Source organism: Rana temporaria, chromosome 5 (assembly GCF_905171775.1).
Source record: "Rana temporaria chromosome 5, aRanTem1.1, whole genome shotgun sequence".
Taxonomy (NCBI): domain Eukaryota; kingdom Metazoa; phylum Chordata; class Amphibia; order Anura; family Ranidae; genus Rana; species Rana temporaria.
The window spans coordinates 176,505,891-176,532,058 of NC_053493.1; the positions used below are offsets into that span (position 1 = coordinate 176,505,891).

General features: G+C 44.3%; 1 protein-coding gene across 1 annotated transcript in view; it reads right to left on the reverse strand.

Moving 5' to 3' along the window:
* The window catches only part of LOC120940503 (terminal nucleotidyltransferase 4B-like), a 1,128,146-nt gene that overhangs the window by 322,756 nt on the left and 779,222 nt on the right, over positions 1-26,168 (reverse strand). Inside the window, exon 9 of the mRNA XM_040353420.1 lies at positions 14,769-14,895. Within this exon, the coding sequence (XP_040209354.1) occupies positions 14,769-14,895 (127 nt within the window). The remainder of the gene's footprint in view (positions 1-14,768; positions 14,896-26,168) is intronic.

Consider the following 26,168-nt stretch of genomic DNA (forward strand, 5'->3'; position numbering starts at 1 on the left):
TAAACCACATTCCGCAGTTATGGAAAAGGATGAGAGCATGTCTGTCAGTGCCATGTGTCAGTGCCCAGCCATCAGTGCCATCTGTTAGTGCCAGCCATCAATGCTTTACTGTCATGACATTAAAAAAAAGTATCCGTAATCGGTATCGGCGAGTACTTGAAAAACAGTATCGGTACTTGTACTCGGTCTTAAAAAGTGGTATCGGGACAACCCTAGTCGAGACCCTATTGGATCGCCAGCCTCATTGGCTCTCCTCAGATAGACTCCCCACCGAACAGCCATCACGCTTGGGATCCTCAGGATTGGGAACCCAGTCGACCACTGGGCTCCCGGCCATGATTTAAATGTTCCGGACCCATATAGTCCAGGAACCCTGCGTGGCATGCATGCTCCGGCCAGGTAGGCCATAACGCTGGGGCGCCGTGGTGCAGACACCCTAAAGGTGGATGCCGCACTTGAAGAAGAAGACTGTTATAAAGATTTTCTTTAATCTAATATCTAATATTCATCTATTAACAATATTAACACATGAATGAATGGAGTTGGGTCTTTGAGAATAATGGACTTGAATACATTTAAAATATTTATATTTGTGTCTGGATATGGAAAGGTGAAATATATAAACCTTTAGAATTCTGCAAGTATATAGTTAATTTGTAGCTTCATAAGCTTCTATGGTAAAAACTGGCATATGGTTGCCATTAGGCTGAACTGGCTTCCTCTTGAAATTCTACCATCCTCCCATCGTAAGAGATAAGGTTACATTTTTTTCTAGGGACAAAATGTATTAGTATGTTAACTAGGAACTTAACTTTCTTTAGACTAGAGTATTTCAATGCATATGTAGTATTTATACGTGTGTATATATATCCACCCCCCTAATCACACACTAAGGCTAATTACTAAACATGCCTTCATTAACAGCATAACAAACAAAACACCATCACACAATGATCTCCTTCCAATCCACATCCCCAGACAGACGCTCTGTCTCCGACAAGTACATTCCACACAAACAGTATTTAGCATACATAATTAGAGGTCTGGGAGCAGACCTGGATTAACACCTTTACACAAGGACAATGGAATGTCTTCCAGGCCCTGACTCAATTAGCATGTCACTAGTCAGGGCCAAGCATAGAAATGAGTCATAGAATATTCTTTGCAGGCATTAAGGAATATACTGTAAATCACTGTCCACGCCAAAACAATCCAACATGTGTACCCCATCTCCTGGCTCAATCTGTGCCCAATAGCGACTCGTGTTACATGGCTCCCTCCTTGTGGAACACTCCGGCAGACCCGGCTTGATCCTTTTCGGGTCAACTTGGGGATGTCCGGAACTAGGAGGCCGGGATGACGTCTGTTTGCCGGGATAAACCATCAGCATTGCCATTTGGCTTACAAGGTCGGTAGCTGATGGTAAAGGTGAATAATGGAATTCAGTTCTGGAACAGTCACTTGCTTTGCTCTCTCAATGGCTCCTAAAACATGTTGCTGATGCTCTTGGGACAGATAAGGCAACACCTGGATGCAAATCCCATTTAATCTTTTGACAATTTCGGCCTGTTTGTGCATTTCAATGTTCAAGCCACGGGACATCTCATAATACATGACGTAGTGTCGTTGCATCTCTGATTTCTCACTGGCCAACTTGTCACATTCCCATTTTAGACTGTGATATTGTGCCGGATCTACAGTACATGTCGGGGAAGGTAGTCTTACCCGGGTCTCAGCAGCATGCGAGTTGGTTCCAGCAACGCGGGTTGGGGCACAGGTAGTCACTGTGTGGGCTTCAGCGTGACACATCGGGGCGTACGCAGAAACAAGGGGGCCAAATCATTCCCCAGTAGTACATCTGCTGGCAAATCCTTCATCACCCCCACATTCACATGTCCCGAACCAACCCCCCAATCCAGGTGAACCCGGGCAACGGGTAGCCAGAAGACGGTGCCTCCCGCTACTCTTACGGCTACGGTGTCTCCGGTGTGCTGGCTCTCTGGGATGAGTTTCTTCTGTAGCAGGGTCATGGTAGCACCAGTATCACGTAGCCCATTGGCTACCTTTCCATTGACCCAGACAGTCTGCCTGTGTTGCTGCCTGTTGTCCTGGTTAGCTGCTTGTATCAGATCTGCCTCGTGCAGAACGCCCCAATGTTCTTCCTCCTCAACGCAGTGGGCCGCAGGCATGGATGTGTGGGGGTTCCCCCTTTCTGGCTGTCTCCATGACTGTGACTGCCTGGATGGATTCAATGGACAGTCTAGCTTTCTGTGTCCTAGCTGTTTACACCCAAAACACCTGATGGGCTGTGAGTAGTCCTGGGAGTTGAACCTAGGCTTCTGAGGATAAGTGGCTGCTGGAGGTGGTGTTGTAGGACGGTCCGACTGGGGTTTGTAGGCAATAGCCGGCGGGGGTGCCGCTGATCGATAATCCACCCGAGCTGTGGTCTTGACCACAGAGTTCTCCAGTTTGCGGGCGTCTGTGTATTCGTCCGCCAGGCAAGCTGCTTCAGACAAGGAGAAAGGGTTTCTGTCCCGGACCCATTCTCTGACTTCCCGGGACAGTTTGTCAAAGAAGTGCTCCAGCAGGAACACCTGTAGCACCTCTTCCCCGGATTCTGCTTGGCATCATCGACCAGTGGGATGCTGTGCGGTGTAGGCGGCATGCCCACTCGGTATATGAGTCTCCAGTCTGCTTGCTCGTCTCTCGGAACCGCCTCCAGTATGCCTCCGGTGTGACGGCATACCTGGCCAAAAGTGCTTCTTTTACCAGTACATAGTTCATAATATCCTTGTCTGGGATGGCCCTGAACGCTTCACTGGCCCGGCCGGACAATTTCCCAGACAAAATGGTAACCCATTCCTCTGTGGGCACCCGGTGTAGGGCACAATGCCGTTCAAAATCAGCAAGGTACCCATCAATCTCCCCTTCAGTTTCAATGAAGTTCTTAAAAACAGCAAAATGTATCTTTCTCCTTTCAGTTGGTGCTGCTGTGACTTCTGCTGCTGCAGAACGTCTTTGCCGTAGCCAATTTGCGTCCACAACAGCTATAACTCGGTCTATGATCTCCGGTGGAGGGTTAGGACCATAGTGTGCCAGTCTTAGTTTGACAGCCCGATCAAAGCTTGCCTCCTCCAGGGTCCTGTCTGTTAAGTTGGGTCTTTCCGCTCCATCCATTTGGACAAGTTCTGTGATCACGTCCATCTTCTTATGGTTGCTGGCTGGTCTGCCACGGTTCTCCAGTAGTCCTTGTAGCTGTCCTTTAAGCGATGGAATTATCCCGCTGCTAGCCACCAATTGTAACAGTCACCACTGTTTACGACCTTCCATCCCATTCACGACAGCTCATCTGACACTCCAACCGTCCAACAGACATCAGACATCCCAGAATAACGAGACTTGCTCCATTACTGGTTTCAAAATGAAGACATCTTTAATGGTTTCTTCTCAGCTTATATACAGTACAAGGCATGGAAGTATTCAAAGGGACAATGAAATCTCCACCCCCCTAATCACACACTAAGGCTAATTACTAAACATTCCTTCATTAACAGCATAACAAACAAAACACCATCACACAATGATCTCCTTCCAATCCACATCTCCAGACAGACGCTCTGTCTCCGACAAGTACATTCCACACATAAACAGTATTTAGCATACATAATTAGAGGTCTGGGAGCAGACCTGGATTAACACCTTTACACAAGGACAATGGAATGTCTTCCAGGCCCTGACTCAATTAGCATGTCACTAGTCCGGGCTAAGCATAGAAATGAGTCATAGAATATTCTTTGCAGGCATTAAGGAATATACTGTAAATCACTGTCCACGCCAAAACAATCCAACATGTGTACCCCATCTCCTGGCTCAATCTGTGCCCAAAAGTGACTCCTGTTACAATGGCGAATCCCCGCTTCCCGCGCTCAGTTTGAAGCCTCCGCCGACGTATACCGAGCGCAGTACACTTGTGTATATTCGGCCAGGCTCTGCTTCTCACGCATAAACGTCACAGAGCGTGACTACGAGTTAAGCCGAGCCTGGCCGAATGTACCCGAGTGTACCGTGCTCGGTATATTGCAGCGCAGGCATTCAAACTAGGCACAGGAAGCGTGTATCGGCGTATATCGCTCACCCGCGATTTTGCCCTGATTACCAGGGCAAAAAAGTGCGCGATATACGCAGATAAATATGGTATATATATTTGATATGGATACTAGAGGAAATTTGTATTATATAAGTTAAATGCAGCTACTTATTCACATAGCTCCCAGCCCCATCCTTTAGACATTGAACAACTCTCTTCTGAAGCATATTTGAATTTGGCGGGTTTAGGAAGCTTCACACACACACACACAAAGACACATATTTGATTCAACGTTCATGTCAAGACTAAGAAACTTATCAATGTTATTTTTATATTATAGAATTGATGATATTCATGTGACATTTTACTATATTATTAAATAAATTTTGGAGTTTTTACACAAGAACGGAACAGATTTTCTTGGAACTTTTCTCATCAATATAAATATCGATTATTAATACAATATTATCGATTTACCGACATATACACTTATTTCAAAGACCCAGAACTAATTGCGTCTGCCCCATAAATACCCTCCCCCAGCATGCACAGAGAGACTCAACCGTCCTGGTTGGCTGCTTGGGAAGAGCACCCAAACCTTGACTCCACTGCTGCCATCTACTGCACTGGGGTGGGAAGAACACCCCAACACAACAGAATGAGCCCACACACAGGCAAGCTGAGACAGAGACCTAATTTGAACATTTTACCCAGATCAGAGTTTAACTACACTCTGATCTCCCTCTAAATTTAAATAGCACCGGTACTTTGAAGTAACCAGGCGCTATAAACGCATCACCAATCTCAGTTTTTACTTTAGGGGTGTAACAAAGGATGGGACATATTCTGTCTTTATTAGCATACAATTCATCAGCATATATAAAAATCAGAACATAATATACCATAGTAATATACGCATCTATTTTTTTGGCACTCACAGTTTGAACAGATGCCTTGTATGAAGCCCTTCAAAGCGGCAACAATTTAAAAAAAAAAACATGGATGTGGTTTCCAATTCTGATCAAGAGACGTCAAAACATGTACCAAAAGGGGGACATGCCACTAGCTCATACTAGGGTCAGCACATCAAAGCTGGGAGCCCACAGAGGGATCTGAAAGGGGATATAAAGACTTTTCTTTTGGTTCAGCCTGAAGGCATAAAGCAGCAACACAGGTGTGAGCCATATGGTGGGGTTTCTCCCCCTTGTTTTTTTTTGGACAGGGACTTATTAGGTAGGTGCATTTTTAAGGCCCCTGCACTCTGCTAAACAGAATTATTGAGCAACTTCAATTTATGATCCCATATTACCACTAGAAATTATATTTCTCTTTTCAGATCCCTCTGTGGGCTCCTGGTTATCATGTGCTGGCGGCTTGGACCCCTTTGGTACATGTTTTGACCTCCTCTTGGTCAGGATTGGAAAAAGCATCAAAGACTGTTTTTTAAATTATTGCTGACTTTAACTGACTTCATACAAGGCATCTACTCAAACGGTGAATGATAAAAAAAATATGGATGCTTATATTACTATGTATATCATGTTCTGATTTTTATACATGCTTATGAATTGTGTTCTATTGCAGAGTTACACCCCTGATAAAGGAAAAAAATGAAATAAATGGGGTGTTTCTTTGCGCATAAAGTTACAGAATTAGGAGTATATGTCATGTAGAAATAGCAACGCATGTATACATTGTTGTATTGTGATCCTCAAGAAAACAAGTTGCACATCTATTGTACTATATATATTTTTTATGATTGTCATTAATAAAAAAAAAAAAAAAACTTTTACTCAACAATATTTAGTGCTTACCTTTAAAGTCCCAAGGGAGTATTGTGCTTGTTTTTATACTGCACCAGGGATGTTGGTAAACCACTGATTCTAGTGAACACCTCCTCCTCTTGTAATAATTGACAGGAGGTTTCTGTTCCACTTCACATTTTTACACATAAAGTAAATATTTTTTTTTAATTAAATGTAATTTTAACCACTTCCTGAACACCGCACAAACTTATACGTCGACAGAATGGCACGGCTGTGCAAATGGGCGCATATATTCTTCCTCTTTAATTTGCGAGCCGTGTGGTCACGCTCGCGACCCTATCGGGAGCTCCGTGGCTGTGCCGCGGGACCCGTGGACTAGATGTCTGCAGGTGCCCCACGATTGGGTCACAGAGCTGAAGAACAGGAAGATGTTAGTGTAAACACAGCATCTCCCCGTTCTGCCTAGTGACATATCACTAATCGTCAAGTATAAGTGGAGATATTCTCCCTAGAGCGTTGCCAACACCCCGGGCATTTGGAAAAAGAACCCTAGGGTTCTTTTTCCTGAACTGATTGTCTGTTTCCTGTCATCGGGAACAGAGATCAGCGACATCTCACGGCAAGCCACGCCCTTAACAGTTAGAAGCACTCCCTAGGTCACACTTAACCCTTTCAGCGCCCCCTACAGGTTAACCTCCTCACGGCCAGTGTGATTTTTACAGTAATCAGTGCATTTTTATAGCACGGAGCGCTGTAAAAATTACAAAATGTTGTCAAAAGTGTCTGATGTGTCTGCCATAATGTCGTAGTCACGATAAAAATTGCTGATCACCGCCATTACTAGTAAAAAATAAAATAAAATAGCGGGTCGTTTTATGGCATTTTTATTGACGCTATTACTTTTGCGCAAACCAATCAAAAATAACTTATTGCAATTTTTTTTACCAACAATACGTATCGACCTAAACTGAGGAAAAAAAAGGTTATATATATTTTTTGGAGGATATTTATTATAGCAAAAAGTAAAAAATAGTTTTTTTCAAAATTGTCGCTCTATTTTTGTTTATAGCGCCAAAAATAAAAACCGCAGAGGTGATCAAATACCACCAAAATAAATCTCTATTTGTGGGGGGAAAAGGACAAAATTTTGTTTGAGAGGCACGTCACACAACCGCGTAATTGTCATTTAAAGCGACGCAGTGCCGAATCGCAAAAAGTGGCCTGGTCTTTGGCCAGCAAAATGGTCTGGGGTTGAATTGGTTGAAGAAATCAGAAAAATACTTAGTGTCATTAAATTAAAAACACTTTTCCTTTAGTAAGCTCTATTTGTGGGAAAAAAAATTATAAAAATATCATTTGGGTACAGTGTTGTATGATCGCGCAATTGTCATTCAAAATGCGTCAGCGCTGAAAGCTGAAAATTCGTCTAGGCACAAAGGGGGTTTAAGTGCCCAGTAATGAAGTGGTTAAAGGAATCATTAACGGTGATAAAGAAACCAATTGTCAGATTTACCCTCTTATCTGTAATTTCAGGCCTAAGAGGACAGGAACAATCATCTGCTGTATGCCAACCATCATTTAACTGTACGAGGTACAAGATGGTGCTCGCAAGCAAATTTAAGACTTTACACAAAGTCTCAGAAATCTTTCATTAAAGGGGTTATAAAGGAAAATATTTTTTTTCATAATAGGCATCCTTTACCTGCAGACATTCCTCTTTTCACTTCCTCATTGTTCATTTTTGCTCAGAAGTTGCTCTATTTCTTCTCTGTTCTGTTCACTTCCTTCTTGTCTGATTTTACTGACCACCGTGATGGGAGGCTTTACTGCGGTGGTCAGTAACGTGCTCATCCTGGGAACTACATCTGTGTGGCAGGACGCTCTCTACGTGTTAGAGACTTCAAGGAGGTGTGAATTACTGGGCGTGCCGCAGTTCATACTGGGAAATGTAGTTCGTACATGAACAAGCTCCGCAAACCAGGAAGTGAATGAGAGAACAGAAACTAGAACGCCGGAGGGGATATAGATGAAGGAATTTAATAGGTATTTACTTTTTTTTTTAACATTACACTATTCTGCCTGTCTACCTTGCAGACATTAATTTTAGGCAAAAATGTTTTTTCCTTTAGTGACCCTTTAAGGTCTTCATGTTCTACTATCATTAAGGTCATAGATATATTCCACACCTCTTTTTTTATATTTTTCTGGAAAAAAACAAGGCCTAATCATGAAGGGGGGTACATCTTCCAGAGGTCAAGTGGTTAACGTTTATTTTTTTATTTAACCACTTAAGGACCAAGCCCGTTTTTCAGTCTCAGTGTTTACACGTTAAAACAATATTTTTTTGCTAGAAAATTACTTAGAACCCCCAAACATTATACATTTTTTTCTTTCACCCTAGAGAATAAAATGGCGGTCATTGCAATACTTTGTCACACCGTATTTGTGCAGCGGTCTTACAAGTGCATCTTTTGGGGGGAAAAAAATCACTTTTTTTATATTAAAAAATCAGACAGCAATAAAATTAGCCCAATTTTTTTTTATATTGTGAAAGATAATGTTACACTGAGTAAATTGATACCCAACATGTCACGCTTCAAAATTGTGCCCGCTTGTGGAATGGCGTCAAACTTTTACCCTTAAAAATCTCCATAGGCAACGTTTAAAAAATTCTACAGGTTGCATGTTTTGAGTTACAGAGGAGGTCTAGGGATAGAATTATTGTTCTTGCTCCAATGATCGCGGCGATACCTCACATGTGTGGTTTGAACACCGTATTCATATGGGGGCGCTACTCACGTATGTGTTCGCTTCTGTGCGCGAGCTCGCACGGACAGGGCGCTTTAAAAAAATATATTATTTTACTTGATTTTATTTATTTTTACACAGTTTAAAAACAAAACATCCCTTGTAATAGAAAAAAACATGACCGGTCCTCTTAAATATTAGATCTAGGGTCAAAAAGACTGCAGAACTCATATTTAGACTAAAATGCACTAAATAAATTGACATTTGAAAAAATTACAACATTTTTTTTCCTTTAAAACGTATGTGCAGAAGTGACGTTTTGACGTCGCTTCCGCCCTGCAGTGATATGGAAACGGGGGTCATCTTCCCCTCACTCATCTACAGGCCACTGACAGAGAAGGACCCGATCGCCTCCGCCGCTACCGACAGCTCCGGTAAGCAGCGGAGGGTGTGGAAGAGCGGCGGTTAGGGGAGCCCCCTCTCCTGCCGCCGATATCGGTGATCTTGCGTCGAATCCGCCACAGAGACCACCATTATTATTTACAGGACCGCCGCCTGAAGAGATGGATACCACAGTTGTGGCAGCAGTTGCTGCCATTACCGAGATATCCCTCTTCAAAGTAAGGACGTACATCGTCGTGTGGCGGTCGGTAAATAGTTAACCACTTCATCCCCCAGAAGAGCTAAACTTTTTAAAATTTGGCATTGCGTCACTTTAACAGTTGCACGGTTGTGTGATGCTGTACACAAACAACATTTTTTCCCCAAAAATAGAGATTTATTTTTGTGGTATTTGACCACCCCTGCGGTTTTTTTCCCCACTATAAATTAAAAAAGACTGACAATTTAAAAAAATATATATCACAATAAATATAATAAATATCCCCAAAAGATATAAAAAAACTAAATTTCTTCCTCAGTTTAGGCCGATATGTATTCTTCTACATATTTTTTTGTAAAAAAAATAAAATCACAATAAGTGTATATTGATTGTTTTGTGCAAAAGTTATAGCGTCTACAAAATAGGGGATAGATTTTTATTTATTAGTAATGGCAATGATCTTTTTATTGGGACTGCGTCATTGCGGCGGACAGATCGGACACTTTTTTGAAATTTTGGGATAATTGACATTTATACAGCGATCAGAGCTAATAATAGCCATTGATTACTGTATGCATGTCACTGGCAGGGAAAGGGTTAAACACTAGGGGGCGATAAAGGGGTTAAGAGTGTTCCCTCAGCGTGTTCTAACTGTAGGGGGGTGGGCTACCACTGACATGACAGATCAATGTTCCCGATGACAGGGAATAGAAGAAGATCTCTGTCATGTTACTAGGCAAAACAGGGAAATGCCTTGTTTACCAGTGGGAACACTCCCAAAACGGGCGCGTGCCCGCTATACTGCTTTTGCGGACTGACATACAGGTACGTCAGTTTGCGCATGAGTGCCATTCTGCCGACGTATATCAGCGGGACCCGGTCGACAATCGGTTAAACGTAATGCTTTGTGCAGTGGTTTTACACATCACAGCCCGGATCCTCCTCTTCTCTGGCCTCCCTCTGGCGCTCCTGGATCCTCCCTCCTGCCAAATGCCCCCAGAGAAAGCAGCTTGCTCTGGGGGCACCCAAGCAGGCTTGCTGCTGAGCCCACCCCCTCCATTTCTTGATTGACTCACTGGGTGTGATTGACAGCCAGGAGCCAATTGCTTCCGCTGCTACCTCAGCCAATGAGGAGCGAGTCCCTGGAGGGCCGAGGCTCTCATGCACATCGCTGGATCGAGATGGGGCTCAGCTGCACAGGTTTTTTACCTTCATGCATATAATGCATGAAGGTAAAAACCCTTGAGCCTGTAGAACCACTTTAATGGTGAATCCCGTAGATTAGAACTATAGACTGATCGTAGAGCCAAACAAAACCCAGATCGGCTTTGATTAGCTCTCAGCTATGATAACCCAGCTATGGCATCACATCCGGTTTACCTGGATGTCAACAGCACCATTTAAAAAAAAAAATCAAAAGCATTCAAACACACTGATCTTGGCGTTTTGAATGCTTTTAAAGGCAGAGAAGGGAGTTGAGGTCTTATAGATCCCATATCTCCCCATAAAGTGTATTGCTGTCACCAGGATGTTTAAATTTGTATTTACATGTTTTTAAAGCAACAGTGTAAAAATAAAATAAATGTAAAAATAGAATAAATTATAAAAAATTTAAGTGCCCGCCCACAAACAGCAATCGGCCCACACATGTGAGGTATCACTGTCAGTCATCAGATCATAGGCAGTAACTAGGGGTGAACTTTGTGTTTGAGTCGAACTCACAGACTCAAACATTGTATGTTCGATCGTTCATCGAATTACGAACGTTATGGGCCGTTCGCGCCAAATTCGAGTGGCGTGTCACAGCCTATAATTTACTGCGGCATCGCAGTGCATTGCTGGCTGATGATTGGTCAAGGATGCACTATGACCCGCATGCTTTGGCCAATCACATCGCGCAAAAAAACGGAGAGCCATAATTGGCCAAAGCCAGGGTGGCTTCGGCCAATTATGGCTCAGGGGGTTTAGTACACGCCCCACACTATATAAGGCCGCCTGGAAGTCAGCCTTGTGTAGTGTATTGCGGTGGTTAAGACAGAGAGAGAGAGTCATTTTTTTTAGTTAGATAGAGCAGGCAGGCAGGCTAGTCAGTTACAGTGTGTAGAGCAGTGGTTCTCAACCTTCTAGTGTCGTGACCCCTTGATAAAATTTCCCAAGTTGTGGGGACCCCTAACAGTAAAATTATTTTCATAGCGTGGGTGGTCAGCACCCAAGGCAAGACAAGTAATTTGCACCCCTAACCCATGGATATTTAGCGCTCCCTGAGTCCCTTCCACTCATATAGTATTAAAACCCCTTATGGTACATTTTAGGATGTAACACTTTGTTCTCCTTTCTTTCCCTTTTATCCCTCTCACCTATGCCAAAGGTCTCCTCCAGCCCCTCCCACTTCACATCCCTCACCAGTTAGCTGACCTCTAGTCTCTGCACCCCAGCCATGCCGTGCACTGAATGGGTGGCTGTGAAGAGGCTGAGTGGGTGGCTGTGGGCTCCAGAAACAGCCCAGCTGGGTGGCCACAGGCTCCAGGGACATCCCTGCTGGTTGGTTGCAAAAAGTCTGGAAGAGCAGTGTGGGCTTCATGAACAGCCCAGGATTTGGTGACCCCTGGCAAATCATCATTTGACCCCCAGGTTGAGAACCACTGGTGTAGAGGATATATATGCATCCCAGTTGTTGTATATATATTTTTATACACTTTATTGAGTTTAGCTAGATCCGCTCTTCCTAATATATTGACAGGCAGGCGATTGTGCTAGCTGCAGTATTTTCACTTGGTGTACGGTGTCCTCTGCACAGTGTGCACCTAAAGCTACGTGAATACAATTGCTGTTCTCATATTAATACCACAGGCAGTGGCTGATCAGCAAGTATTCTCACTTGGTGTACTGTGTCCTCTGCACATTGTGCACCTAAAGCCACATGGATACAATTGCTATTGTTGTCATATTAATACCACAGGCAGTGACTGATTAGCAAGTATTGTCAGTATTTGTGCAGCTACATCTCCCTGCACGCCATTGTATGTATTGTATGTCTGGAAGGACAAAAAAAGAGGCAGAGAATCACAAGACCGATAAAAAGGCAAGCAGGCTCTGCGTCTAGAGGCAACAGTGCTGCTGGTCGTGGACACGGTGCATCCTCATCAGCATATGACCGCGGGACACGCTTGTCCTTTTTTTCAGCAGCTGGCCATGTTGAGCCGCAACATGCCGAACACTTGGTAGAGTGGATGACCAAGCCGTCCTTAATCTCTCTCACCCAGGCTTAGGGTACTTTGGCAAAGCAGCTGCCAATGCGGCCTCTTCCCTCTGCCCAATGGCATCAGTCACTCCTTCTCTAGCCCCATGTCCTCCTGAGGAGTCCCCCAAACTCTTTGACCACAGTGTTGGGTACATGCTGCAGGAGGATGCGCAGTGTTTTGAAGGCTCCGATGATGGTACACAGCTAGAGGAAGGCAGTAACGTGAGCCCAGAGAGAGGGGGTGCCCAAGAAGGACAGCAATCTGGCAGTCATGTTCCCCCAGCTGCAGCATACTGCCAGGTTTTCTACAGAACAGAAGGAGACAACAGGAAGTGAGAGGAAATCTACCCCTAGGAAGGGAAATTCTCTTCTGTAAGAGGTGTCTCCTGTCCACTGATGCTTTATCACCAAATCTTTGTTTCACTAAAAAAAAAAAAGATTTTCAAAAAAACATTTGTCATTGGGACAGAAAGTGAGGTGCAATCTTCTGAACAGATGCGCACAGACAGCAAAACAAATGTTACAGGGGTGATTCCAAAAAGCTTAAAAATAGATTTTTTGGCTGGAGCTACACTTTAAAAAAGTACCAGTTCAAAATTACAAACAGATTCTACTTAACAAAAAACCTACAGTCCCTGTCTTGTTTGCACCGCCTGTATCCTGCTGTTCAAAGTATATAGGGCCAAAGGGGCTGGTAATGACCTGGGGGGAGGGGGGGAAACCCATGCTATTTTTCTCAATGATTTTCATCCATATTGCAGGGACCAGACATTATATTAATGCCACAGTTTTAAACAACGTTTTTCTTATAGTAATGTCATTTTGTGCAGGGACAGTTCTAAACACGTGCCACTTCACAGGCATTTTTTTTCACTTTAAGCATCATTAAAATCACTGCTCATGAAAAAACATCAGTTTTTAAAACTTTTTTTCCATTGATACATGTTCCCTGGGGCAAGACTCGGGTCCCCAAACTTGTTTTATGACAATAACTTGCATATTAGCTGTTAAAATTAGCACTTTTGATTTCGAACATTTAAGTCCCATAGACTTCAATGGGGTTCTAAAGTTTGCGCTAACGATTGGTCCGTTCGAAGGTTCTGGTGCGAACCGAACGGGGGGTGTTCGGCTCATCCCTAGCAGTAACTCTAGCACTAGACCTCGCCTGTAAATCTAAAGTGGTAACCTGTAAAGGTTTTAAAGTGTTGCCTATAGATAGTAAAATTTGCGAGCATGCACAATTATAAAGCATGGCATGTTTGGTATTTATTTAGTCGGCGTATCATCTTTTATATTTTACAAAAAATCGGGTTATGTATTGAGTTTTTTTGCATTACAAACAAAAAAATATATTTTTTTCCTATAAAATTGCATTTGAAAAACCACTGCGCAAATACAATGTGACAAAAAAATTGCAAAACCCATTTATTCTCTAGGGCCTCTGCTTTAAAAAAAATATATATAATGTTCGGGGGTTCCAAGTACGTTTCTAGTAAAATATACTGATAAACAAAAATTGACAGAAAAGTGCTTAAAGTGGAACTAAATCAATTGATTTAATGGTTTCAAAAAACAGTTGCATTCCAAGCATGCCAAGAATACTAATGGTCATGTTTGCATGTGCTGTCAACCAAACTGTCAAGCCAAAAGTGATCAAATGCGCAGCACCATGGTAGTTGCAGATCAGAGGCCCCAGAGGCCAACAGTAGATGTAGTTCATACATAAAACTCTAAATTAATGGCACGATCATGTGGCCAGAGCCCCGCACAGCCATGCTGTTTCTAAATTCTGACAGCGGGTGCAGGGAGAAGGGAGAACATGTAAAATGTTCACAAGGTAAACTAATCCTTTAATGAAATCCACTGGGCTGCTACCCCCCAGTCACCAGAACTAGTGTCCTCTTTCCGAGAAAACTCTAAATTTGGGATTTTTTATTTTGTTTTATTATCACCATTAGTGATAATAGTAAACAGGACAAATAGGGAGGGTAGATCTTACTAACTGGGGCACTGACAGATGCTCTAATCCCTCTCCACTCTATGCAAGACTAAAAAATAAAACGTTTTGCCTTTAGTTATACTTTAATATGTATAACAGTTCTGTTGTGGAAAGGAAGAAAGGAAAACTGGAGCATCACACCGGGATTAATTATATACTGTATATTCTACAACAGACTACAGTTACAAAGGGTATAAAAAGGGGGTCATATTGTCAGAGTTTTTTTTTTTTGCTATACAACACACACAATTAGTGAAAATCATCACTGCCAAAACTTGACATACTGTACAGAACAGCAAGAGATTCACTGTTTTTGTTAAACGTACCTTTCAGAATCACTGTTAGAACATGATCTTGCAATTGGAGATGCTGTACGGCATAGCATAAGGTAAGCATAATCAAAGGCTTGCTGTACTTGAATAGCTCCATAAGAGCTTCTTCCAACATCGTTTTCTGTTAGAGAGGAAATGTGTTAGTCTACTAATGGAAGGTCAAACACAAGAGAATCATAAATAATGCTTCAAATGGTTCACACCTAAAATATAAGCTTAAAGTGGAGCTCCACCCAAAAGGGGAAGCTCCACTTGTTTGCCTCTGTTTTGACAGGTACCCGCTCCCACAGTCGACTGTGCCTGCCGTGGCAAACTCAGCCGAAAGTTTGGCTGCCTCCTCCTTCCCCTGCTGCCGGGCCATTCACAAACCTTCTATGCCGACTTCCCTTAGATGAGAGGGCGGCGGAAGCACCCCAGAGCCAATTGAAAAATTGTCTCAGTTGAAGACACCACTGGATTAGTGGAAAGGCAACTGTTTCAATATTAAAAGTCAGCAGCTACAGTATTTGTATATTTGTTTTTTGTATACAAGGGCCTCTTCCCGTCAACCCTGGCTGTTGGTTGTCAGGGTCTGCGAGCCCCCAGATCCCGGCCCCCCACCCTATGTGAATGAGTATGGGGTACATTGTGGGGGAAAAAAGTGTCAAGAAAAAAAAAACTAGACAGGTTTTTAAAAGTCATTTTTCAGGCAGCTCCGGGGGTCTTCTTCCGACTTCTCCGCTCTCTGGTTCTGCCGGGCTCCTCCACTACCTTCTTCCAGCTCCTTTACTAGCGGTGGCCCGGTCTTCTCCCTTCTTCCGATTTCGGGGGTCTTCTTCCAACTTCTCCACTCTTCTCCCGCTCTCCGGTTCTTTCTGCCGGGCTCCCATCTTCTTCCAGCTCTTTTACTAGCGGTGGCCCGGTCTTCTCCCTTCTTCCAACTTCGGGGGTCTTCTTCCGACTTCTCCGCTCTCCGGGTTCTGCCTTCTGCTGGGCTCCCCCGCCATCTTCTTCCAGCTCTTTTACTAGCGGCGGCCCGGTCTTCTACATTGTCTTTTTCCCTCTTCTCTTCTTCCGATGTGGACTCAACGATTTCTCCCACTGTAATGCCATGTGCGCGGCGTGCAACAATTTATATAGGCCTCTTATGACATCACAGTCCTAACATGCTCCGGGTGGCGACAACATAAGGGGCGGGGTCGCCGGGTGATATCACCCAGTGACCACGCCCCATGCCTATATAAATCGTTGCGCACCCGGCATTACATCGGTAGGAAGCATTGTGTCAACATTGAAGAGGGAAAAAGACCCCCAAAGTCAGAAGAAGACCCCCGAAGTCGGAAGAAGATCGGGCCACCGCTAGTAAAAGAGCTTGAAAGAAGATAGCGGAGGAGCCCGGCAGAAGGTAGAAAGAACCAGAGAGCGGAGAAGTCAGAAGAAGACCCCCAAAGTCAGAAGAAGACCCCCGGAACTGCCTAATTACTTTAAAAACCTGTCTAGTGTGGTTTTTTCTTGACACTTTTTTCCCCCAGGTGAATGGATAGGGGTGCGATGTACCCCATACTCACATAGGGTGGGGGACGGGATCTGGGTGCCCCCTTATTAAGGTTTATTCTAGGGATAGGCTGAACACCCCCCGGTGTGATTCGCACCAGAACATCTCGAAAAGGCAATTAGTTCTACCGAACATGCAAACTATTAAAAGAAAAAGTCCAGCTTTAGCTCATTTGGCTGGGCTTCTCCTATGGGTCACAGGAGTGCAATACACTTTGCACTCCTGGGACCCGTTTTCAGCAGAGAGCAGGCTGTTTTTTGGGTCCGTTGGGCGGCGTGATTGACGGTGGATTTACATAGAGGGACGCTATTTTTTAATAAAGGTTTTGTTGAAAACTGTCTCTTGTGGTATTTACTTTTTTGTCACTTTTTTGGTGAATGGGTAGGTATACAATGTATAGATAACCATTCACACAGGGGTGGGGCCGGGATCTGGGCCCCCCATCAACATGGGGCAAGGTGCTTTGGGGGGCACCCCAAAGCACCCTCCCCATGTTGAGGGCAAGCAGCCTGGTATGGTTCAGGAGGGGGGTCCCCCGAAAGGGCCTGGTATGAATTTTGGGGGGGTGCCATATGGTTTTTCTTTTGGCGTGGGCCTGGTTTGGATTTTGGGAGGACCCCACGTCACTTTTTTTTCTAAATTCTGTCATAGGGTTCCCCTTAACCACTTCAAAACAGGGCACTTTCACCCCCTTCCTTGCCCAGACCAATTTTCAGTGCCCTCACACTTTGAATGACAATTACGCAGTCATGCAACACTGTACCAAAACAACATTTTTTAAAAAAAATTCACACAAATAGAGCTTTTCTTTGGTGGTATTAAATCACCACTGGGTTTTTTTATTTTGTGCAAAAATTTTGAAAAAAAATGCAAACTTTTCTTTTATGAAATTTTCCAAATAAGTTATTTTTGTTCATAAATGTGGGCCAAAATTTATACTGCTGCACATCTGTTAAAAATAACCCAAATTAGTGGATATTATTTAGTCTGTGTTAAAGTTAGAGGGGTAGATTCAGAGAACAATTGTGCCGGCGTATCCCTAGATATGCCGCGTAATTGCTAAGCTGCGCCGGCGTATCTACTTTCTGTATTCAGAAAGCTAGATACGCCGACTTTAGCCTAAGATACAACTGGCATAAGTCTCTTACGCCGTCGTATCTTAGGGTGCATTCTGACGCTGGCCGCTAGGGGCGCTTCCGTTGTTGTCGGCGTAGAATATGCCAATTTCCTAGATACGCCGATTCACAAACGTACGTTTTCCCCCCGTGTTCGTTTTTTACGTCGTTTGCGTTAAGGCTTTTTCGGCATAACGTTGTTCCTGCTATTAGGAGGCGCAGCCAATGTTAAGTATGGACGTCGTTCCTGCTTCGAAATTTGAATTTTTTACGTTGTTTGCGTAAGTCGTTTGCGAATAGGGCTGGACGTAATTTACGTTCACGTTGAAACCAATACGTTGTTGCGCCGTACTTGGAAGCAATGCACACTGGGATATGTACACGGACGGCGCATGCGCCGTCCGTACAAAACATTAATCACGTCAGGTCATCATAAATTTACATAAAACACGCCCCCTTCCACATTTGAATTACGCGTGCTTACGCCAAACCCTTTTACGCTACGCCGTCACGACTTACGGAGCAAGTGCTTTGTGAATACAGCACTTGCTCCTGTAAGTTACGGCGGCGTAGCGCAAATACGATATGCTGCGCCGCCGTATCATTGCGTGCCTGTACTTGAATCTACCCCAGAGAGTCTACCAGCTATAGTGCAAATCATAAAAATTTGATCACACCTGATGTACTGACAGCCAATCTAATTTCTTGAGGCCCTGAAATGTCAGGACAGTACAAATACCCCCTGAATGACACCTTTATGGAAAGTAGACAGTCCAATGTATGTAGTAAGAGGCATTGTGAGTTTTTGTATTTTAAGATTTTTTTTTTTTTTTTTACACAAAGATGTCATAAGTTATTTCTCACACGCCGCATATGCTTAATTCCAATTACACCCCAAAATACATTCTCCTACTTCTGAGTATGACTTTTCCACAGCCTGGCCACATAGAGGCCCAACATGCAGGGAGCACCACCAGGCATTCTAGGAGCATACATGACATCTAATTTTATACCCATCAAACTTTTGGAGGTCCTGGAGCACCAGGACAGTCTAATTACCCACGAAATGACCCCATTTTGGAAAGAAAACACACCAACATATATATGACGAACCCTCGTCCTCAACAGAACTGGGTCTGCCGTCAATGCTTTGTCTGTCCAGAACCTGCACTATCCAAGACTCTCTAGCCCACCCAGTCACCAGCCGTACTTCAGTGTAGGGTAAAAACCAACAGACTCACTTTATTCAAGCACACGTTACAACAGATATCCAACTCTGAGACACTCCCCCCCCCCCTTCCCACCCTTGGATTTAGGGTGGGTTGAACTGTCCAATGACAATAGACACACAGTTCAGGTGTATTCAAACTTATCATCAGTAGGCAGTCTTATCAGCAGGGGGCTGCTGGAGGAGTCCCTCTCCCTCACAGCAAACACACTTACACATCCCATAATATTGGAGGCAGACAGCCACAATAGAACAATAAAATACAGTTACACCCCAAATGATCACAGCAAAGAGTACACAACAAAATGAGACAATTATATATATTACATACATATATACACACACACACAACATTCCAATGCGGCTGTGCAGTGAGTCCAATTAGTACAGATCAGACTTGATTTCTCGGTCACCCTGTGCCCCTATTAGAGACACAGGGTGATTTACACATAAGAAGGCCTGGGGAAGCTGGACACAAGTTTCCAGAGCTCTCCAAGGTAAGGGGATTTGCACAAACCCCGCACCCATAGTGACTTTTGTCACACATCTCCCCTTTCAGCAGGAGACTAATGCAGGAGGAGACCCCAGACGGGTTGACTCCGAAGTTAGTCAGTAGTTCCAGTCCCCCAATGAATATATCCACACAGTACCCCAAATAAATTGTCCCAAACAGTATTACTTACCCAGCCAACCCCTGCCTCTCTCAGAGAACATACCCGCCGCTGGGGAGAGGTGTGTGTTGGCCCTTCTCCCTGGAGTCCCTTCAGCCACTGGAGAGAAGACAGGGTGACTAGGCTCACTCCGTCATGCTGTTGGGGATCTGGGCCGACTGCTCAGTATCCCTGGGGTATACATGTGGAGACTGAAGTCCCATCCACCTTCACAGAAAATCCGTCCTCTGTTAGTTGAAGGCAGAGGCCAGTAGCACTCTGTCCCGTTGCCAGCGGTTCAGCTGGGCATAGGAGCTTCCCTACATCATCTGCTCCAGCTAACTGTTGGGGAGAGGGGCCGACAGCCCCAGCTCCCTGGAACTCCGCAGTTGTTGCCGGTGCTGGGCAGAGGCTGGTAACACTCATGCTGGTTTTCTGTTAGTGGAGACCGCAGGCTCATCCACCGACACCAGTTTAAGCTGCAGTTGTGGGGTGCTGACTGCATTTTCTCCTTGGATCCTGATCTGCAGCTCAGGATAGATTGCCACCTCCTCACCCTGGACCTCCAGAACTGTCGCAAGTGTGGGGCAGAGGTCTTGGACCCTCTGTCCGGTTGCCAGCGCATCAGCTGGGTGGTTCTTAAAATTCCAGGGCTCAGTCTGCTGCTGGGCAGTGACCATCTCCTTCTCCCCCTGGGCCTCCAGATATACTGCAGGTGTAGGGCAGAGGTCTTGGACCCCCTGTCCAGTTGTAAGCGCTTCAGCTTCAGAAGTTTCTGGTGACGCCACAGATGCTGCTGGCAGAAAATCCCATGTCTTTGTCAGTATTGTGGGAGAAAGGCCAACTGCCTCTTCTCTCCGGGAAGCTGCTGTTGGTGTTGGGCAGAGGCTAGCAGGGCTCTGCCCTGTTGTCAGCACTTCCGCTTTGGAGATGGCAATCTACAGATTTTCCACTGCTGACTCTCTGGCATGCTGCTGAACGCCTTCTAGCAGTTTCCTGCATGCCCTTTCCAGATGCTGTTCCTTCCTTAGCAAATAGTCTAGATAATGTTTAAGCACTAAGACCCCTGCAAGACCGAGCATAGCCTCTCTGTATTCTCGCAGGTCTTCAAGGGTAGGTTCCCCTTCATCGCCAAACACAAAACAATCTGAAAGGCTCTCCCACAGCAATCCAGGGCCGCCAAAGTCAAATCCCTCCGGAGAGCATTCTGTTGTCTCCCCTAAATATTACTGCTCTGCGTGCCATTGCAGAGCCCAATACCGATTTGTCCAGCTCTATGTCCTGCTGAACCAGCCTGTCCAACTCAGTCACCCATTGCTTCTGGGGCCACTCTCCCAGGAATTCCATCTGTATCTCCCATTGTTCACTGACCTGCTGCTCTGGGGTAGGAAAGCACTTGCCCTGTTGCATACCAGTAACCCGGAGGGCTCTGTTCCAGAGTCCTACCCAAATCCTTTGCCTGAACTCCAGGTATTCAGACACAGTCCTGGAGATTGATTTAAGGACGATCCGCAGCAGCCCCGGGAACTCTGATGCTAGATCCATATCTCCGCTGGGGTGACTGAAGTCTACTATTCCGATCTTGGATCCAGGTGGAGGTTTGGACGTGTTCACAGCCAGGGAGCACTGCTGCCAACCAGTTGCTGCTGCTGAAGGCGTCCCCCTACCTCTTTCCTCACACCAAACACACTTACACATCCCATAATATTGGAAGCAAATAGCCACAATAGAATATGGTCACACCCCAAATGATCACAGTCAAGAGTACACGACAAAATGAGACAATACTATATATATATATATATATATATATATATATATATATATATATATATATACACACACACACACACATATACACACATATACACACACACACAACCCATTTAAATGTGGCTGTACCGTGAGTCCGATTAGTACAGATCAGACTGTATTTCTCGGTTACCCTGTGTCCCTATTTGAGACACAGGGTGAGTTACACATAAGAGGGCATGGGAAAGCTGGACACAAAGTTTCCAGAGCTCTCCAAGGTAAGCAGAGTTGCACAAACCCCCCACCCAAAGTGACTCCTGTCACAGTATATTCTATGAGACATGGGCTGCAGATAGTTACTCGGGTAGGCCAATTGGCCTGGAAACAGGTACTTGAGTACTCTGATGGGCTGCAGGAGGGAGGGAGTGTTCCTTCTGGCATCATTTTAAAATGAGCCGGTAGGGAAGTGGTTAAAATCCAGCAAGAATAGGAACAGCATATTTTACCTAATTATACCTAATTTTGGTAGCATATTATTTTGGTATTCATGTTACTAGCCAAATATCTTTTTTTTAATCAAGTAATGGGGAAAACTCTGCTTAAAATTTTCCAAGTAGGAAAGGAGACTAAGGCCCCTTTCACACTGGGGCGGTTTGCAGGCGCTATTGCGCTAAAAATAGCGCCTCCAAACCGACCCTAAACAGCGGCTGCTGTTTCTCCAGTGTGAAAGCCCGAGGGTTTTCCAAAAGTCCTGCTAGCAGCATCTTTGGAGCGGTGAGAGGAGTTGTGTGTTTACCGCTCCTCCACCACTCTCTCTCATTGAACGAAATGGGAAACCGCGGCTATACCGCCGGCAATGCGCCTCTGCAGAGGCGCATTGCGGGCAGTATTAACCCTTTTTCAGCCACTAGCCAGGGGTTAAAACCGCACTGCTAGTGGCCGAATACCGTCGCAATTTCGACGGTATAGCTAAAAATAGCGGCGTTATACCGCCACCGCTCCTGCCGGCCCAGTGTGAAAGGGGCCTAAGGGGTTAAGGAAATCTTTCCCAAGTACAAACTGATAAGAACTAAAAGGACAGAATATAAAAGATTAACTGTGTACCTGCTGTAAAAAGGTATAGAAAGTTTTAGAGAAATATGAGGCACCAAGTACTGTGCCCCCACAAAAATGTGTAGCCAATACATAGTCTACTGCTGTGCAAAATGCATTACAAATATTATTAAACATACCAATATTGTAAAGGCTTACCAATATACACACCATTGTTGAATCATAAAAATAAACAGCCAAAAAGTTCAAGCCTCATTTGAAAAAAAAAACATATTATTGTAATTACATATGACTTTATATATATTACCCCTTACAGGCTAACAAGGCTAAAATTATTAAAATGCCATAGTTGCTCCTTCCTTATACTTTCCCCTACCTATGCAGCTCAAAGGAAAAGCATCCATATCCTTTGCATTTGTCAGGGAATCAGGTAGACCAGTACTGTGTGACTACACAGAGGAGACCAACAATGTATGTAGTGAAATAAAAAAGGTGTTTATTTACACGGTGACAAACATGTGAAGACAACCAGTATATACAACAAATCGTATATACAAGTCAATAGCTGAAATAGGCATATAGTGGTTTCATTCAATTGGACCAGATATACAAGTAACTGGTCATCCATATTTGTAGCTTCTTAAGCGCATCACTGAGATGGTAAATTATTCACCTTGAGTAAAGATGTAGTCAAAAGATATGTTCCCATAATGGCTTATTCAAGCAATTGAATAATCTAGTAAAGAAGATTATACTTGAAATGGATCAGCATGCATAGGCAATGCACACATGAGCATCCTGACATGAAGTGACATCCACCCTTTCCAAAAAATAACTTAAATATATATATATATATATATATATATATATATATATATATATATATATATATATATATATATATATATATATATATAAATCGTCCATAGAGCAGTGCACCATCACAAGGAGGGATATCGATGGAGGAGTCTAGTAATGGCGCTGGTTTCGGTCCGGAGCACGTAGGCGAACAACCTGGTGGACCATGTCATGGAACATGTCTGTTCAGAGTCCGCCTGACCCTCACCTGAACCCCGCTCTGTTGGCGCGGCCTGCTGACTTGTACTAGCAGCACTAGTAGCACGACTGGACCTCTCCCAGGTGACGGAAGAGGAGAGCGGACTCCAAGTGGACCCTGAGTGCCCAAGGAAAAAGGAAAAGCTTACTGCGATCCTATCCCCGGACTCTATACTCCCCATCCAGGGAGAAGTAAGCAGGATCTCAGCGAGCGATCGGAAAACTGCGGGAGACGGCTCTCTCTAATCCTCCCTCAAGCAGTGTTACGTTTGGCAGTACCGGAGTGAGCACCAGATGAGGAGGGCTCCATAGACACTCGGCAGTACTCAGGAATCTTCAGAGGCAATCTGAAGCCGGCAGAGAGAGCCGAGGCTCGCGGCTCTCACCCAGAGGAAAGATAAGATAAGGGAACACATCAGAAGGATTCCCCTTCCCCCATTCCCCCCTCCTTTGTAGTTTTTCTCCTTCTTGACTACAATAATCTACGCTACAGCAGACTTGTGAAACAGAAACAGACACTTGAACAGACCCAGTAACTTATGCAGGAGTGGTGAGTACCGCAAAAACATTGAATACATAATTTCTGTGGACAGTATTATTGTGATAGTGTAATATAGAGGACTGAAAAATTATACAACAAAGAGACACTATTTTGAACCTGTATTGATTGTTCTTAAATAGCTGTTAAGGTGACTGGGACAGTCCCTCCTGAACAGGCAAAGGAAAATTATTTTTACACCAAATAAGTATATACTTTAAAGCATTAATGTATTCTTGGAGTATTACGGGCGTGTCATGGACTGATGATATTGCACTATGTTGAGATACTTTGATGAATAGCAGGTGAGCCCTCTCCTGCAGAAAGGACAGCACAGTCAATTGCTGAAATGACTGTTTACAGGGTATAGAGACAGAATAGTTAACCGTTTCCTTTTAAAAACGATTAAAAATAGATAAAAATCAATCATATAATGTACCTGTAGTTTGTAGTTTCGTTTTTGCATGTTTCCTGCTTCTCTGCTGTACAGAGCATACAGAGCAAATACAGGGCAGTGATGGTTTGGAAAACAAAATGGATTGGTGATGTGGGGTTTTAGACACACAGTAATCACACCTCCTTGATTAGTGACCACAGAGAGAAAGCTCCCAGTACTGTGGTTATCAGGAAACAGACAACCAGGAAGTGTGGAGATCAGAGAAGAATTACAGCAACTTGAGAGCAAAAACGAACAATGAGGACATGAAAACAGCACTGCATTAAGGTAAAGAAAGCTATTAAGATAAAAAAAATTCCCTTTACAAACCCTTTAAGCCTGACCCCCAGCCCAGGCCCAATGAATAAATATGTAACACATGGGGGAAATGGAGATAAATAGGTGGTGGACAAACAGCAAGGAGTCAAAATCAATCAGACAATAAGGAGAAGGAGGAGAAGAAAAAATCCCAGAATAAAACAGCTACAGAGACTTATACATTATCAGAGTCCAGAATAGAACAAGAAATTGAGTCTGAGCAGTGAAAAGAGGAGGAACAAAATAAAGCACTACTACCAACAAAAATAGAAATAGAAGGCATGTTTGCGGCCCTGGAAAAAAATCGCTAAAGTCACAAATGGAGATAATACAAAAAAACTTAGGGCATATGCGTGAAAGAGTGGAGGAAGTGGAAAAAAAACAGAATGTAATACAACTAAAAGAGAAGGGGCACATCCCAGAATAAAAAAAAACATCTGTAAGAGTAAGAAAAGGGAAGAAAACAAAAAAAAGAAACACGCATGACTGACGTAAATTTGATCACATACAAGAGGTCTTAACTCTCCAGAAAAAAAGACACATGGTACTAAGGGAGGTGGAAAGGTACTCCGCAGAAATAATCTTCTTACAGCAGACTCACATAGCGTTCGAGTCCAGTGCAAAATTATACTCACGGGGCCATCCCAACCTGGTACTATGGAGGTACTGGTACTAAGGAGATCAAAGGGGGTAGCTATAGGAGTGGGGAAGTGGGGAAGAACATTAGCTTCAATGTTGAAGAAAGGAGCGTCACTGGTGATTCTAGGGGGGGGGGGTCAGATGGGGCCCTGACCCCCCCAACATTATGCTGTGCCCCACCATGTGCCCCCCATTTTTGTATTTTACTCAGGCCGCTGCTGGAGTAACAGTCTCTCCTGAGAGGGAGAGCATCCCCAGTCAGCTCTGCGGGGCATTACTCCCCCCTCTCTCTGCTCAATGACACTGCATAATGCGAGCATTCACACAACCACAGCCGCCCGATCTGCTCCTTCCCCTGCATCCTCATTGGCACGGAGAAGAACGAGTTGCAGAAAGGACTCCATGAGCACTGTGGGGGAGGGGGGGCCCAAGCCTTCATCTCAGTTACTGAAAAAACAGACTGATTTCTCCCATCCTTAGAACAGGAGAACCAGCCTGTAAATTCCGAGAGTGGTGACTGCAAGCTGAGCCGAGTGTCAGTCTATGACACTCTTTTACAGCCCAGCGAGTCCAGCCACCCCCCCCCACTCTCCTCACATACGAGTAGGGAGCAATACAGCTCCCTCCTCCTCCTTTCAGTCCCGCCCACACTATCTTGGTGTGCTGTATCTGAAGAGGGGATGTGTGTTCGGGAAATATGAAAATCAGCAGCATGTGTGTAAATGATGCCTGAGATTCTAGCCTGGACCGTGGGTAAGTGTGTGCACTGCAGACTGCAGTACACTGTAATCACTGACCTGCATTATCTCCATCCCTTCTCTCCCCCATCTGTCTCCCTCCCCCTTTCCTGTTCTTTCAAGACATTCACAATTTACTACGATATTCCATTCCATCGCCCCACACCAGCTTATCCGACAGTCCGACAGACATCAGACACGACCCATTTCATTTCCCAGAATAACCGAGACAACACAAGCTCTGGTACTGGTTCCAAAATGAATGAATAAATCCTTTAATGGTAACTTTGCTTTCTTATATACAGTACAAGCATGTTTCAGTTAATCACAGGGACAAA